At 40.1% G+C, this 16,765-nt stretch overlaps 1 protein-coding gene across 2 annotated transcripts in view; it reads right to left on the reverse strand.

Moving 5' to 3' along the window:
- Nucleotides 1-1,412: 1,412 nt before the first annotated feature.
- The window catches only part of SUPT3H (SPT3 homolog, SAGA and STAGA complex component), a 498,445-nt gene continuing 483,092 nt past the window's right edge, over nucleotides 1,413-16,765 (reverse strand). Inside the window, exon 12 of one of the 2 annotated variants that reach the window (XM_029945224.1) lies at nucleotides 1,413-1,986. In XM_029945224.1, coding sequence (XP_029801084.1) covers nucleotides 1,945-1,986 — 42 coding nt within the window. In that variant the 3' untranslated portion in view covers nucleotides 1,413-1,944. The remainder of the gene's footprint in view (nucleotides 1,987-16,765) is intronic. The other variant, XM_029945222.1, reaches the window with a different exon arrangement.

Genomic DNA, 16,765 nt, shown 5'->3' on the forward strand with positions numbered 1-16,765 from the left:
TATTATATGGACTTACTGGGCAAAACCAGATTTTATAAATAATTACCTGTCAGACTGTTCAAGATAGACAAACATACGCCAGACCAACAAAAACACAGACCTGTCATATTTTTGAGAGAAATGTACGTTGAGTCTTCCTTCTCTGGGACTATAAGGAGATCAGGTAGAATAAAATGAAGGGGAAAAACCTAAACACTGTATTTTCTGCCTTGTGCATACTTTAAAATGTATAATGTGGGAGAGAAGGAATTTTGATGTGAAAAATTAGCCCCTGAAAATTTTATACATCTATATGTCTGGCAAATCGAAACCAAATACAATAAATGCTGTCGTTTTAAAAGTTAGGATGTTTACTGCAAGCTTATAATTTTCTGTGATTAGGGATGCCAAGAAAAAAAAGAATGATGATAAAAAGAAAAGTTTAATCATACATTTCAACAAGCACAGATGGAACAGCAAAACCTCTTGGCAATTTTTTGATATTATATATCGACGTTTCTTTCTTCTTGACATGAAGATTTTTTCCAGAAGGACTAACACAGAACAGGTAAATGATAGTTAACAAATGTGAATAATATGGCACTATCATATTAACTGAGCCTCACAATGATTTCGTCACAGGAGGAAAATCTTTCATGCTTCTTACTTCTGTTTTTGTTAATTCTTTACAAAGGCTGTCTCGGTGTGTGTAAAAACCATGATGAAAACAAAACTGTGCAGAAGTCCTACAGAATTAATAAAACAGCTTCCTTTTTTGTAATTCAAGTTTAATCGGGAACCATACAATGGCATCTGCTATATTTTGATTTGTTCTCAAGAGTCAGAATTCCTCATTTAACAGAGAATGTACAGATGCCAGAGGGGTAGCTCAGTGTTACCAGCAAGAAATGACCCAGTCCCAAATTCCAGTTAGCTGTGGGAATCCTCTGAAGGGAGGAAGCAAATCACTCAGCTCCCCTTCAAGGGATTCTGATTATTTTGCTTCTTTAATCTTTTTTTAATGTTTGTTTATTTTTGAGGGAGAAATAGCATGAGCAGGGGAAGGGCAGACAGAGAATCTGAATCAGGCTCCTCGCTGTCAGTGCAAAGCCTGATGTGGGGCTTGAACTCACAAACTGTGAGATCATGATCTGAGCCCAAGTCAGACGCCCAACTGACTGAGCCACCCAGTAATCAGGTGCCCCTCATTATTTAGCTTCTAAATGGGGACAGTTTGTGTGTGTGTGTATGTGTGAGTGGTGGGCTTGGGGACTAGAGGGACAAGAAGACAGGAAGAGGGCCTACATGAGGAAAAACAGGCATGAGGGCAGATCCGCAGGAAGTCGGGAAGCAGGCCTGAAAATAACACAAACGCGGGAAGGAGGGGGAAGGCACGAGAAGATGGGAATAGACAGTTCATCAGGTCAACTAGGTCTTTGATTAGTGTAAGTTTATAAAACAAATATTTGTCTCTAAAATACACGTAAGATACATAGAATCAGCAAATGTGACCAAGTAAAAGTTGGTGGGATAGTGCGAGGGGAAAACTGGCTGTCCTTTTGTTTCCTCTGTCCCAAACCTGGATTACAAAATGCATCAAATAAAACACAGACTAAACACTGGGGGGAGGGGGGGGGGACACTGCTTTTAAGATATGTGAGCTGAGGGCAGTAAATCCATCCCAAGTTAAAATTTCAAAATTGTGTGATCTGCATTCTTTGTCCACCTACACACTATCCCAAACATCCTGCCATTAATTAGCGAAACGGCCCAGCTAGTAAACAAGACTGAGCACTGAGGGGGCCGGGACGGAGCGGAGTCAGCCAGTTGACAGTCACAACAAACCAACCCACTCCCGAGGATACAGAGAAGGCAAACTTGTATTTTATTTTGTCCAAGGAACGAGGGGAACAGAAATCACCTTAATATAACATCGCCTTTCCTGTTGTTACAGTCACAGTCTCATCAGCAGGCCAGAAAAGCCATCCCATTCCTGCGGTGGGCGCTCTGTCAGAGAGAAAGAAATCTGCAATGAATTATCACATCAAGTCGAACCGGGAAAGGAGGCAAAAAAGCAAGCAGAGCTTTCTTCCTGTTTTGTAGACTTCTCTGGCTTCCGTCTAACAGGGTACTTGATCTGAACATTTCTGGTGGCAACAGCCACCACTCTGCCTATTAAAAAGTCAGTGTGGTTAACAAGTGGTTAGTGATTCTATTTTTGGGGAGTGGGAGATATGCAAAATAAGACATCCCATTTTGTTAATTGATTGGGTTTGGTTAGGTCAAAGACATGTTGTGTTGAATCTGTTTGTCCTTTATAAACATGTGTTCTCTATTGGACATGCTCAAGAATCACTTCTAATTAACTCTCTTAATAGTCTATAAATTACTGACTCATTATAGCCTTCCCAGGCCTAATTTATAGTCTTAGTGAAAAGCCGGGAAACAGACACTAATAGAAGCCTTTCTTCCCTGCTGAAATATGGTGATCTCTAAGGAGTCCTGTACATTAGAGACATTACAGAAAACTTGAATCCTGCGTAACTTTATATATATACATGTACATGTAGGCATGAATATTCACAATGGGATAAAATATCTCCATAAAAGAAAATAGGAAAACGGATAGCAATGGCAATAATATAATATATTCTAGTAAATCAAGTAAAACTGCATGATTTTTTCCCCCTGCAACATATATTCTAATTTCAGAGCTGAAGAGCTGGACTTACACAGGGCCTCTGTGACTTGAGTCTCATAATGAAACCCAGAATGAAAAAGAGCTAAAATCCAGGACTTAGGAATAAAATTTTCCCTTTCACCACCATATTTTTCATTATTTAAGCTAGGAATAGCCATACTCAGAGAATTCCTAACCCTCAGATAGATTTTTTTTTTCTACAATCTGTGCTCAGAAAACTAGGAAAATGACAAAATCTTGTATCAGGGATTTTTTTTTTTCCTTCAACAGTCACATTATAGGAAACGTAGAATATGTTTTTATGACTAAGATATGGTGATCAAGATGCTGGAGAGTTCAATTCTAAAAACGGTTGAATTACATTTATAATTATACCCAAAGCAAGAAAAGTGGGACCGAGCTTTTTAGCAAGCCTTCCACCAATGTGAGGTGAAACAAAACTAGTTTTCTGCATACCTTTCTGTTAATCATAAAATTCAATTAACTTCAAAATCTTTCCTCCAAATAGCCAGCTTACACAGGATTTACTATGGTTGCCGGGCTTTGGAACGCTGGCTGAAATTTCATAGGTTGGCGGTGCGGCTCCGAGCTCACTCCAGGTCAGCATCTCAAGGATGAGAAAACACTGGCACATTCCATCTTTCGTTCCTCAGGGCTTTCTCTGTGAGCTTGTCCTTTCTTACCATCAGGCTTGAAGCACACGTTCTAACAAGGACTAGAAGTTTCCAACTTTACCCCCGCAGTCTGTGCACCGGAGAACAGTGTGAAATGAGCCCCTCCGAGAGCCACAAATAACTTGCAGGGACGGATAGAGTGTCTTCCCACAACCACAGACAGGGAGCCTCAGGCCTTGAAACAGCCCCTACCACCACCGCTGCCTTAACAGAGGCTTACGCCAAAGTAATACTTTCAGGTTCTTGACCTTGAAATTTTAAATTTTACAACCACAGTGACAACCTTCCACATAACATAATATTTAAAGCGCAGAGATGGTTTATATGGAGATAAATGGACCTAGGAGTAAAGCTGGATTCCTCGTAAAGGTAAATGGTTGAAGAGAGACTTGCCTGAAACAGGGTTTTGGCCCAGGAGCAGGCTGAGTTTTGGCAGAGCACACCTGAGAAATGACCAAGTTTAGTCTTTCCAGGGTGGCCAATAAAAAATGGCTCTCTTTAATACTGAAAAGCTTACTTTCCAAAAATCAATTCACCGTCACATGATTTTATCACTTGTTTGCAAATGAATACAAGACTAGAGACTGTTAGTCAGAGACTCGGAGCAGCGAAGTTTAACAAGAAAGCCAAAGGTCAGAGCTGCCCCAGATTTCTGTGCTAAGTTCTTCTTATTCTAATTCTAAAATAGAGAAGGGACGAACAAACATGTGTGATTAGTGACCAGCAATTTCAGCAAACCAATTCCCTAGGGCCCTCTACCCTGAGTCACAGCTTTTCCCTTCTGAGGGACAGAGGATGATGCTGTCTGTGGAGGGTGAGTGTGGGGGGAACATCCCCAAGTTGGCGTCCTTTCCAGAGTGAGCAACTTTAAAGGAAGAGGGCAAAGACAACTATCTTTGTGTCAGCTGTGAATTTTTCTGTTTGCGTTGTGAACGTTGAAACTAAATTTAAACACCGCTTGGTGTGAGGGCCTTCCAGAAGCCATATTCTCATAAAGTATTCTACTTACTCTCTAGTGTCAGATCCTGTGAATGATTCCCCAGTTCTAGAGCTTAGTAAAAACCCAGACCTTGACTGGAGATGGCTGGGATCACCCACCCCACTATTAAAAAAGTATAAATTGAGGCACCCGGGTGGCTCAGTTGGTTGAGCGACTTTAGCTCAGGTCATGATTTCACAGTTCATGAGTTTGAGACCCCCATCAGGTTCTGTGCTGGCAGCTCAGAGCCTGGAGTCTGCTTCGGATTCTGTGTCTCCCTCTCTCTCTGCCCCTCCCCCGCTCATGTTCTGTTTCTGTCTCAAAAAAAAGTATAAATTGATCAATAATGCAAGTGGACTTCATCCCAACAGCCCAGTTTCTGCATGCTATGTACCACTTCGACTTGATTTCTGATTTAAAAAAGCTCTGTTCTCAACTACTACTTGGTCCTATGTGAATTTGTTGAAATTCACATGCTTGACTTCAGATGCGACATTCTAGCTCTCTAAAGTTAACAGCAAAGATACTCAGTTTTTTATTTTAAAGGACCGACTGTAGTTCCCAGGCTTTCTGCCCCCTCTCCCTTAAATTGGGGATTAAGTTAGCTCCCAATTTTTGACATTCATATATTCATTCCGCTTCAATTATGGCCTACTGACAGAATCTCAATCTAAGTGTACGAGCTGACACATTCTGCCTACTGCACTGGGCATGGATGGTGAAATTAATTCGTAAGTTTTTGCTTTTAAAATACGATATTTTTTCTTATCTGCATATAGACAAGCTCGAGAAAAAAATTTAAATCGTAAACTGGTTTATTTCTTTTTATGGGCCACCACATATTATAAATTTTAAGGATACAAACTAATATTAAAAAGCAAAATATTATTATTTTAAACAAAAGATAAATATGTCACAAAACATATCTGTAGCTCCTAGTTGAATATAAATGTCTGTGCATTATTTGCACCATTTACCATTAAAGCTTTAACTACAGATAAAACCACCCCTTCCACCGGTTTAGATGAACACTTATTCGCCACTACAGCTTTCCTGATTCTTTTCCATTTTCTCAAACTTTACTTATTTTTTTTAATTTTTAAAAAATGTTTAATTATTTTGAGATACACACACACACACACACACACACACACAGTGCAAGTGGGAAAAGGACAGAGAGAGAGAGGGAGACACAGAATCTGAAGCATGCTCCAGGCTCTGAGCTGTCAGCACAGAGCCTGACATGGGGCTTGAACGTACCAACTGCGAGACCATGATCTGAGCCAAAGTTAGCTGCTTAGCCATCTGAGTCACCCAGGCACCCCCACTTTTCAAATAAAACAAAAATTTCATTGTAGGGACTGACATCAGCATGGTGGCTACTTAGGAGGTCCCAAAGCTTGTCTCCCCACAAAAAAAACCCCAATAAATAAACAATTATAAATAGACAAAACAGCTCTGAGAAAGCTCTAGATTACAAAAAAGCAGCAGCAAAAACCTTACAGGGCTCAACAGCTGAGCAAAGCTCTGCTGAAGTGCAAGAAGCATTTTATGTGCATCTCCCCATCTCTGAGTCCAGAGCAGCTCAGGGGAAAGAGGAAACCTTTTGGAGGGATCACACCCGATAGGCAAAGCAGAGCAGGAGAACCCTACTAATCCTCATCGCTCACGTGGGCGTGCACAGACATTGCTACTGAGCACCCCCAGTCTTCACCAGCACTGAACCCAGCACAAGGAGCGGCCCGGGGTCCTCACCGCTTTGTCCCCTCACCAGGACTGGAGCTCCTGGTGTGGTGAGACCTGGCCCCGGTGGCCCCACGTGATGCTGTGCCCCACTCTCTGGGACTGGGATACAACAGCGCCTTGGCATCTATGAAACCAGAAGTGCCATTGCTTTCTGTGCCCTGCCTTCAGGGTTCAAAGTCATGGCTTTGGCCAACCATCATTGGGCCTGAGGTGCTGCTATTCTATGACTGACTCCTGGAGTCCTAAGTTGTGGCTCTGACGTGCTATCATCAGGTGGCGATACTGCAGCTGCTGTTCTCTGTCCCACCGTCTGAGTACTAAGTCATGGCACTGGTTTGCCATCAATGGGCTATATTGCTACAGTTCTGTGCCACACCCCTTGGGTCTTGAGTCACAGCTTTGGCCTGGCATCATGGAGGCCAAGCTGCTGCTGCTCTGCCCCCTGCTGCCAAAATCAGGACTCTGACCACCCCCCCCCTCCCCCGGGCATGCTGTCACTGTACCCCTTACTCTGGGCTGAAGACACAGGTGGATCCTGTCATCCCACAGCCTGTGCCACTGCTGTATCTCCCCATCCTGGGGTCCATATCACCGTGGTGATCCCCAGAGATGCAGACCAGGTTCCTCAGGAGATCTGCACATGTGTGCACATCAGACACTTGGACTACATCATAACAAGTGCACCTGTGCCCCAGGATCCTGGCTTCACTGCTGCTCTAAGTGCCAGTTCACCAGACCTGGTAGCAACAGGTATTCCCTTTGGCTAGAACTTCCTCCTACAGGAAAAAGAGAAGAATAGAAAGACTCCCTGCAGCCTCTGCCACCTAGGACCCCACAGCCCTAGACATTACTGCTGCTTACAGGACCTCCGCAGTCTTGGTCAAAGAAGAACCCACAGTCTTCGCCCGTATTGGCCTCAGCTGATGTAGGTATGCAGAGATTATACTGCTTTGCTCTCTCCAGAATCAGAGACATGACACCCTACACAGCCCAAGCTCTCACAGTCACTCTCAGTTGAAAGTCTTTCCCCACCAAAGTCAGTCTGAAAGGCTGAAGAGGTGACTCCTCTGTCAAATGAGCAAACATCAAAGCAAAGCCACAAGAAACGCAGAACGAGGAAACATGACACTACCAAAGGTGCTTGATAATTTTCAAGTTACTAACTCCAAAGGAATGGAGATCTATGAGTTAGCTGAAAAAGAATTCAAAACAACTATTTTAAGGAAATGCAATGAGATTCAAGAGAACACAGACACAACAAAATGAACTTAGGGAAACAATGCAATAACAAAAAGAAATCATAAAAAAATTTTAGAGCTAAAATAAGAAGTGAATGAAATAAAAGTTGCAATGAAGAGTTAATAACAGGATCAATCAATCAAGCAGAAGAAAGCATCTGTGAACATGAAGACAGATCTCTTCATATTATTCTTTTGGAGCTAAAAAAAAAGAAATAAACATAGGGAAAAAAAAAGTAAAGAAACCCTTGAATTGTGGGACACCATTAAATGAAATAATATTCATGTTATGAGGGTCCTAGACAGAGTAGAGAAAAGGTCAGAAAACAAAGAAATAATGGCTGATAACTTTGAAAATCTGGAGAGAGACAGCCATCCAGATACATAAAACTCAAAAGATCCTGAAACAGAATCAACCCAAAGAGATCTTCACTGAGACAATATAATCAAACTCTTGAATATCAAAGAGAATTTTGAAAGCAGCAATAGTTTAAAAAGAGTCATTACATACAAGGGAACCCTGATAAGGCTAACAGCAGATTTCTCATTAGAAATCTTTAGATCAGGAGAGAGTGAGATAATATATTCAAAGTGGTCAAAGAACATAAAATGCTGATTAAGAATACTATGTCCCTGGGTACAGAGAAAGACTCTTCCAGATGAATAAAAGCTGAGCGATTTTATCACCACTAGACCTGCTTTATAAGAAATGCTAAAAGGAGTTCTTCAAGATGAAACAAAAGGTTGATAATGAAAACACGAAATTAAATTCATTGACATAGGTTAAGTATATAAATTTAAAATATTCTAATACTGCAATGGTGGTAGGCAATCGCTAGCCTCTAGTATATAAGTTAAAAGACAAAAGTGCTAAAAGTAACTATAGCTACAATCTTTTGTTAATGGGTACACAATATGAAAAAATGTAAATGTGAAACCAACAATATAAAGCTGGAGGGCAAATAAATATATAGAATTTATTCATGCAGTGGAAGTTGTTTTCAACTTAAAATAGACAATTATAAGACATACTATGAAAGCCTCAGAGTAATCACAAAGAAAAGCCTATAAAAAATATACAGAAGAAGAGAAAAGAAAGCATACCACCACACAAAAAAAATACCAACTTTCAAAGGAAGATAGTAAGACAGGAAGGAAGGAAAGTAGGAACTACAAAACAATCAGAAAACATTTAACAACATGGCAATAGGAAGTCCTTACCTATCACTAATTACTCTAAATGTAAACAGTTTAAATTTTCTAATCAAGAGATACAAGGGTGCCTGAATGGATTAAAAAAGAAAAGACCTGGGTGCCTGGGTGGCTCAGTCAGTTAAGTGTCTAACTTTGGCTCAGATAATGACCTCACAGTTCATGATTTGGAGCTCCACACTGGGCTCTGCACTATCAGTGCTTGGGATTCTCTCTCTCCTTCTCTCTTTATGCCCTTTGCCCAATTGCACTCCCTCTCTTTCAAAATAAATAAATAAAATAAAAAACTTAAAGAGGCAAATCACAAGACCCAACTATATGCAGCCTACAAGAGATTCACTTAAGCTTTAAAGACACTCATGAGCTGAAAGTGAAAGAGATGCAAAAGGAAAGCAAAAAGGAACAGGAGTAGCTATTCTTGTAACAGAAAAAGAAAACGATTTTAGGTCAAAAGCTAAGTTAGAGATAAAAAAGGCATTATATAATGATAAAGGGGTCAATTCATCAAGAGGATATAATAATAATAATAAATATGTACCCAATATCAGAGTACCTAAATATATTCAGTATTATTAACAGATCTGTAGGTGAAAACACATCAATGCCAAAATATTAGGAGACTTCAGTACCCGCCTTTCAAGAATGGATAGATCCTCTAGCCTTAGTATCAATAAGGAAATAAGGACTTTAGACCAAACGGACCTAACAGACATACACAGAACAGTCCATCCAATAGCTGAAGAATAGAAATTATTGTCAACTGCACAAGAGATATTCTCCAGGTCAGATCATATGTTAGGTTACAAAACCAAGCTTAAAAAATTTAAGAAGACGGAAATCTTATCAAGTATCTTTTTTGGGCACAATGGTATGAAACCTGAACAATCAATGGGTCAAAAAGAAATCAAAAGGGAAATAAAAAATATCTTGAGACAAACTAAAAAGGAAACAGCATACTAGAACTTAAGGGATGCAGCAAAAGTAGTTCTGAAAGAGAAGTTCAGAGCAATAAATGTCTGTTTTAGTAAAAAAGAAAGACTGAAATATCCTAATCTTACACCTCAAGGAACTAGAAAGAGAAGAACAAATTAAGCCCAAACTTAGCAGAATGAAGGATATAATAAAAAATTAGAGCAGAAATGAAGAGAAACACAACAGATAAGATCAACAAAACTGAGATAGTTTTTAGAAAGGATAAAGCAAATTGACATTTAGCTGGGCTAAAAGAAAAAAAGAAAAATTACTTAAATAAAACTATTGATAGAATAATAAGAGTCTATAAACTCTATAAAAAGAAAAGAGACTTATGGGGAGCCTGGGTGGCTCAGTCGGTTAAGCATCCGGCTTTGGCTCAGGTCATGATCTCACGGTCTGTGGGTTTGAGCCCCACATCAGGCTCTGTGCTGACAGCTCAGAGCCTGGAGCCTGCTTCAGATTCTGTGTCTCCCTCTCTCTTGGACCCTCTCCTGCTCGCAGTGTCTCTTTCTGTCTCTCAAAAATAAATAAAAGACATAAAAAAAAGAGACATATCACAAAAATACAAAGGATCATCAGACACTACTATGAACAGGAATATGTAAACGAATTAGATAACTTAGAAGACATAGATAAATTCCTAGAAACCCACTACTTACCAAGACTGAATAATGAATAGAAAACTTGAACAGACCAATAATGAGCAAAGGAATTGAATCAATAATACACAATCATCCAACAAATAAAAGACCAGGAGTAGATGGTCTCACTGGTCAATTCTATAAAACATTTAAAGAAAAATTAATACCAATCCTTCTCAAACTCCCAAAAACTGAAGAGGAGGAACCACTTTAAAACCTACTTTACAAGGCGAACATTATCCTGATACCAAAGCCAAACAAGGGCACTACAAGAAAAGAAAATTACAGGCTAAGACTTTGGTCACCAATTCTGATGTGGGTTTTTTCCCCCACACTAACAAGCAATTCTTGGGACACTAGTTCAGCGTCCTATAATTCAACTTAATTCTGACACTACTGACCTGTTAAGAGCATCAGATCCCACAGGTTAAGGGCTTAGTCCTACAAAACTGCTGCCTCCTTGCCACCCATACTGTAGACACCCATCACAAGTCCAGGGTATCACCTGTGCTTCTGACTGAGCAGCTACAGACTAGAGGTTTCGATGATGTTCTCCTTGGGCTTGATTAATTGGCTAGAGGGGCTCATGGAACACAGAGGAACATTTTACTTATACGATTTCTGGTTTATTATAAAAGTATATAGTTCAGGAAATGTCAGATGAAAGAAATACATAGAGCATGGTACAAGGTTAGGGTGTAGAGCTTCCATGCCCTCTCTGAACTGTGCCACTCACCCTGAACCTCTATGTGTTCACTAAAACAGAAGTTCTCTGAACCCCATATTTTTGTTTTTTATGGGCTTTGTTACATAAACATGATTGACTAATCTATAGCCATTGGTGACTGAAATCAATTTCCAACCCCTCCTCCCTCCCTGGAGGTTTTGAGCTAGGACTGAAAGTTCCAACCCTCCAATCACATGACTGGCTACACTGGCAACAAGCTTCCATCTTTAGGTGTAGTCTAGAAGTCATCTCCGTGACATAACAAGGGACACCTTTATAGTGCTCATCATGAAAAATTCCAAAGGCTTTATTTAGGAGCTCTATGCAGGAAACAGGGATGAAGATCAAATACATATTTCTTCTTATAAATCACATTATCACACAGGCCATGTCCCTGGTGAACACAGATGCAGAAATCTTCAACAAAATACTACCAAACCTAATTCAATAGCACATTAAAAGTATTATATACCATGATCAAGTGAAGTTTATCTCTGGGATGTTGAAAAGTGAAAAGTCATTCTTCTAAGATCAGGAACAAGGCAGGGATGCCTACCCTTGCCACTTCTATTCAACATAGTAGTGGAAGTCCTAGGCATAGCCATTGGGCATGGAAAAAAAAAGGCATCCAAATCAGAAAGGAAAAGTAAAATTATCTCTATTTGTAAAAGACACGATCTTATATATAGAAAGCCCTAAAGACTGCCACCAAAAAACTGATAAAACTATAAATTAATCCATTAATGTAAGATACACAATCAACATACAAAATCAGTTGTGTTTCTATACACAAACCATGATCGGAAAGAGAAATTAAGAAAGCAATCCCATTTATATAGGATGAAATATAATAAAGTAATGGGGAAAAGTTAACCAAGGAGATGAAGGACCTGTACCCTCTAAACTATAAAACACTGGTGAAAAAATTAAAGAAGACACAAATAAATGGAAATATATCCTGCATTTGTAGACTGGGAGGATTATTATTGTTAAAATGTCTGTACTGCAAGACGTAATCTACAGATTCAATTCAATGCTATCTAAATTCCAACAGAACTTTTTTACAGAAATAGAAAGTATAAATAAACATATTTTTATGCAAATAAAAATAAAAAGTTCATATGGAACCACAAAAGACCCTTAATGGTGGAATCAATCTTGAGAAAGAAGAACAAAGCTGGATGTATCATATTTCCTGATTTCAAACTATGTTACAAAACTATAATAATCAGAACAGTATGGTGTATGGGTATAAAAACAGACACACATCAGGGCACCTGGGTGGCTCAGTCAGTTAAGTGTCTGCTTTGGTTTTGGCTCAGGTCATGATCTCATACTTCATGAGTTCAACCCCCATGTCATGATCCATGCTGCTGGTGAGTAGCCTGCTTGCAATTCTCTTTTTCCCTCTTTCTTTGTCCCTCCCTACTTGTGCTCTGTCTCTAAATAAACACACACACACACACACACACACACACACACACACACAACCAACAACAACAAAAACCAGGCACAGATCAACAGGAAAGAATAGAGAGTCTAGAAATAAACCTACATGTATGTGGTCAATTAATTTTTGACAAAGGATCCAGGAATATATTAGGAGAAAGGACAGTCTTTTTAATAAATGGATAGCCACATGGAAAAGCATAAAAATAGATCACTATTTTACACCATACACAAAATCATACAAACAAATCAACTTAACATGGATTAAAAACTTGGACATAAGACCTGAAACTGCAAAACTCCTACAGGTAAACACAGCGAGTAAGCTCCTTGATAGTGGTCTTGAAATGATTTGTTAGATAACACAACAAAAGCAAAGGCAACAAAAGCTAAAATAAACAAGTGGACTACATCAAAAGAAAGAACTTCTGAACAGCAAAGGAAATAATCACTGTAAGGGCAACCTAGAGAATGGGAGAAAATATTTGTAAATCATATTCTGATAAGGCGTTAACACTCAAAATACAAAAATAATTCATATAATTTAATAGCAAAACAGCAGATAATCCAATTAAAAATGGGCAAAGCTCCTGAATAGACACTCAAAAAAAAAACATATAATGGCCAAGAGGTACATGAAAAGGTGCCCAACGTCACTAATCATAAGAAAAATGCCAATTGAAGCCACCATGAGCTCACACCTGTTAGGATGGCTATTATCAAAAGATAAGCAATAGGAAATGGTGAGAATATGAAGAAAAGGGAACCCTTATACACCGTTGGTAGGAATGTAAATTGGCAGTCATTATAGAACACAGTATGGCAGTTGTTCAAAATATTAAAAATAAAATTATCAAATGACTCAGAAATCTCACTTTTGGGTATATATCCTAAAGGAAATAGAGTCAGTACCTTACACAAATATCTGTACCTCTATGTTCACTGCCGTGTTACTCACAATAGCCGAGACATGGAAATAACCTAAAAGTTCCCTGATGGATGAATGGATAAAGAATATATGGTATATATATACAACAGAATATTATTCACTCATAAAACAGAAGCAAATCTTGCCATGTCTGACAACATGGACAACCTGAAGAGCATTATGTTAAGTGAAATTAGCCAGACAAACGAGACAAATACTATATGGTATCACTAAAAACTAATTTCACAGAAACAGAACAGAATGAATGGTGATTGCCAGACACCGTGGGGAGAGGGAAATGGGGATATGTGGACCAAAGGGTACAAAATTTCAGTTATAAGAGGAGTAAGTCCTGAGAAGCTAGCGGATAGCGTACAGCGGGGGTGCTGGTGGCTACGGCTGTAGGACGGTACTGACACTTGACAGCTGCCGAGAGTGGATCTCGGGCATCGTAACCACACAACACGCAGAAACAGGAAAAAGGGTTAGTTATGTGGAGTGATACATGTGCTAGTTACTGCACCTTGACCTTGGTAATCACTCCACAATGTGTATCAATTACCATGTTGTACACATTAAATATATATGGTTATATTTGTCAATTATTCCTCAATAAAAGAAAAATAAACTTCCTCAATAAAGGAAAAAGAGAAAAAAGAATTTCATTGTAGTAGGTCCCAAATTGACTCACATATACTTCATATCTCAAAGGCTTAAGACAGAAGATTTTGGTTCTATTGCTTGAATTCCTATACATTTGCCTAATTTGATTTTAGCAAAATCTTTATTGAGTTCTCAATTAGCCACTATGTGCAGGGTGGCACAAAGGATACAAAGATAAGTAACAGAGTCCCTGCTGTCACTAAGCTTTTAACTTAGTGTTAAAGGTTGAACTATCAAGTAAAATGCACTAAGAGGTCATTCTTGAGGGTGGGAAGGAAGGAAAAACCAAGGCAGTCCTTTTATTTATATTTTTTACTTTTTATCACAATATTTAATTTCAAATAACATTTAAAAGGGCAAGAGTTAAAGCAGGGAGGGAGAAGATTTAAAAATGCTGAGATACATAGTTTTATAGTTTATGAAGGACTTTGATACCCATATCTAATTTACCTTACCACAACTAGTAAAATAAGTCTTATTTATCGTTCTCTTTTTTAAAGTGACATGTCTAGTGAGTGGTAGATTTAGGATTTCAAACCCAGGGCCTGTACGCTCTTCATTATATCACACTGTCTTACATTAAGCAAAAGAATCCCACACCTCTGAAATCTGGCATAGTTTATTCTACCCAGATTAGTATAGAATATATATGCTTTTAATCCTAATAAACTCAACTCTTGCTCAATATCACTTAAAGGGTGAGTCAAATTTTTAATTCTAATTTAAACTAGAGCAGCCTGGGAGGAGCCAAGATGGCGGAGAGGAAGGGAGCTCTGTAGATTCTGTCCACCCCATCTATCGAACTGAGAGGGACATTATTCTCATCTGCAAGAGCGGAAGGAGAGAATACGGACTCCAGAAAGAAGGGAACCTCAAGGATACCTGAGTGAGTGAGTGCGAACTGGGGAGATCTGAAAACGGGCCAGCCCGGGACGTGCAGGGGAGGCAGGAGCCCCAGCTCAACGCGGGGCAAGCGCGCGGAGCCGGAGAGACAAAGGGAAGAGACAGAGAGTCTGAACACGCCCATAGTACTGTCTCTGGGGAAGAGGCAAAAAACGCTTGGCCACACTTGGAGAGGGAAACCTACTCCATAGATAACTGCTGGGTAGCTGGAATCCCGAACCAGGGTAATTCAAGGGAAGGAACAGCTTCCAGCCCTAAGCCATCTCAGCGGTGAATCATCAGCAGCTGCAGTTGCGCCAGGGGCGCGCTGTGACGGGTGCGCCAAGGGTGCACGCTTCCCAGTGAGAAGTGGCGTGGCTGCGCCAGAGGCGCGCACTGTGAACTTAGTTTTGGGAACGGGACCACGCACCGCATTCCCACGGCGCATCTCGCTCCCTGCACTGGCTGCGCGAATCCCGAATCCCAGGTGCCCACAGGAAAAGGTAGGGCCCACACCTGCGCGACCCCCGACGGGGAGTCGGCGGTGGGTGGAGGCCTGGGCGCGCGTGTAGGCTGCTGGAGCTCCCAGCTCATTTCCAGCAGCGCACAGCGCCTTGAGCAACAGCTATCGGAAGCCAAGAGACTCAATTTTTTGTTTTCTATCTTTCCCCCATTGTAATCGCGATCCTGGCTGGGGTGGGGACTACGCAATTGAGTCTGATTCCTCCCCCTAAGAAGCAAGCCACCAAAACAAATACATTTCATCTGTGATAGCACAAACGTGCACGGACTGGAATTTTGAACCGAGGAGGGCCTGGAAAATACAATTCGGCTCAACTGCGGCCCAAGGAGATCGGGCTCATTAGAGTGGCTGACCATGCTTAGTTTAGCTGAGCTTGGCTTGCTGCCATTCTAATCTCCATAGACACAAAGGCAGAGCCTCTGAGAGCAGCCTCCAAGACCTACCACATCAAACCACGCCCATCCATGAGGGGGAGCTGCTGCTTTTTTTTTAAATTTCCTCACCTTTCTCGTACTTATTTCTTTGTCATTATTACCTTTTTCCCTTTTTCTTTACTTAATTCTTTTAAATGTTTACTCATTTTCCTTTCTCCTTTCTCCTTTACTTTTTCACCTTCTTGCAACCCAGATATATACTCCAATATCTCATCTTTACCTCTCTCCTCAACTGGTCATACACTTTTAAACTGTCTTCTGGCCTTTGTTATCTCCGACCCCCTTTTATATTTTTTTAATTTTTCTTTTCTTCTTTCTCTTTTCTTTTTATTTTCTCTTCCTCTCTTCTGTCCGTCTCTTTCCTTCCCATTTTCTTTTGGAGAGGGAAACCCACTCCATAGATAACTGCTGGGTAGTTTGATTTGTCTGTGTGTATGTATGCTTCTGTTTCCTCTGTGTTTGTCTGTTTTCCTTCTTAGGACTACACCAAGAAACAAGCCAAAGTGTGCAAGAAGGCAAGTCCCAAATATTGCAGAGTAGGGAATTAAAATACAGGCACAACAAGAGAAACCGAGAGACACCATTAAGAGAATATTTCCGGAAACGACAGGCCCTGGACAGTCAATAAGCCTCCTTTAACAGAGAAATATTAATAGGTGCACAGTGCACAATGAGCTTTCTAAAGGTGACAAGAGACAGAAAACTGGCAAAAATGACAAAACAAAGAAACTCTCCCCTGAAGAACTTCCAGGAAGAAGTCACAGCCACAGAACTGCTCAAGGCAGATCTAGACAACATATCAGATCAAGAATTTAAAAAGCTTGTCATAAGATTAATCGCTGGGGTTGAGAAAAGCATCAAAGAATCAACTGATGAGTTAAAAAAGGCTATAGGTGAGGTGAATAACAAACTGGAGGCAGCCACCTCAAGGATTGATGAGGCAGAGAGAAGAATAGGTGAATTAGAAGATATAGTTATAGCAAAAGAGGAAGCTGAAAAAAAGAGAGAAATTAA

The sequence above is a fragment of the Suricata suricatta genome, chromosome 7 (genome assembly GCF_006229205.1).
Source record: "Suricata suricatta isolate VVHF042 chromosome 7, meerkat_22Aug2017_6uvM2_HiC, whole genome shotgun sequence".
Lineage (NCBI taxonomy): Eukaryota > Metazoa > Chordata > Mammalia > Carnivora > Herpestidae > Suricata > Suricata suricatta.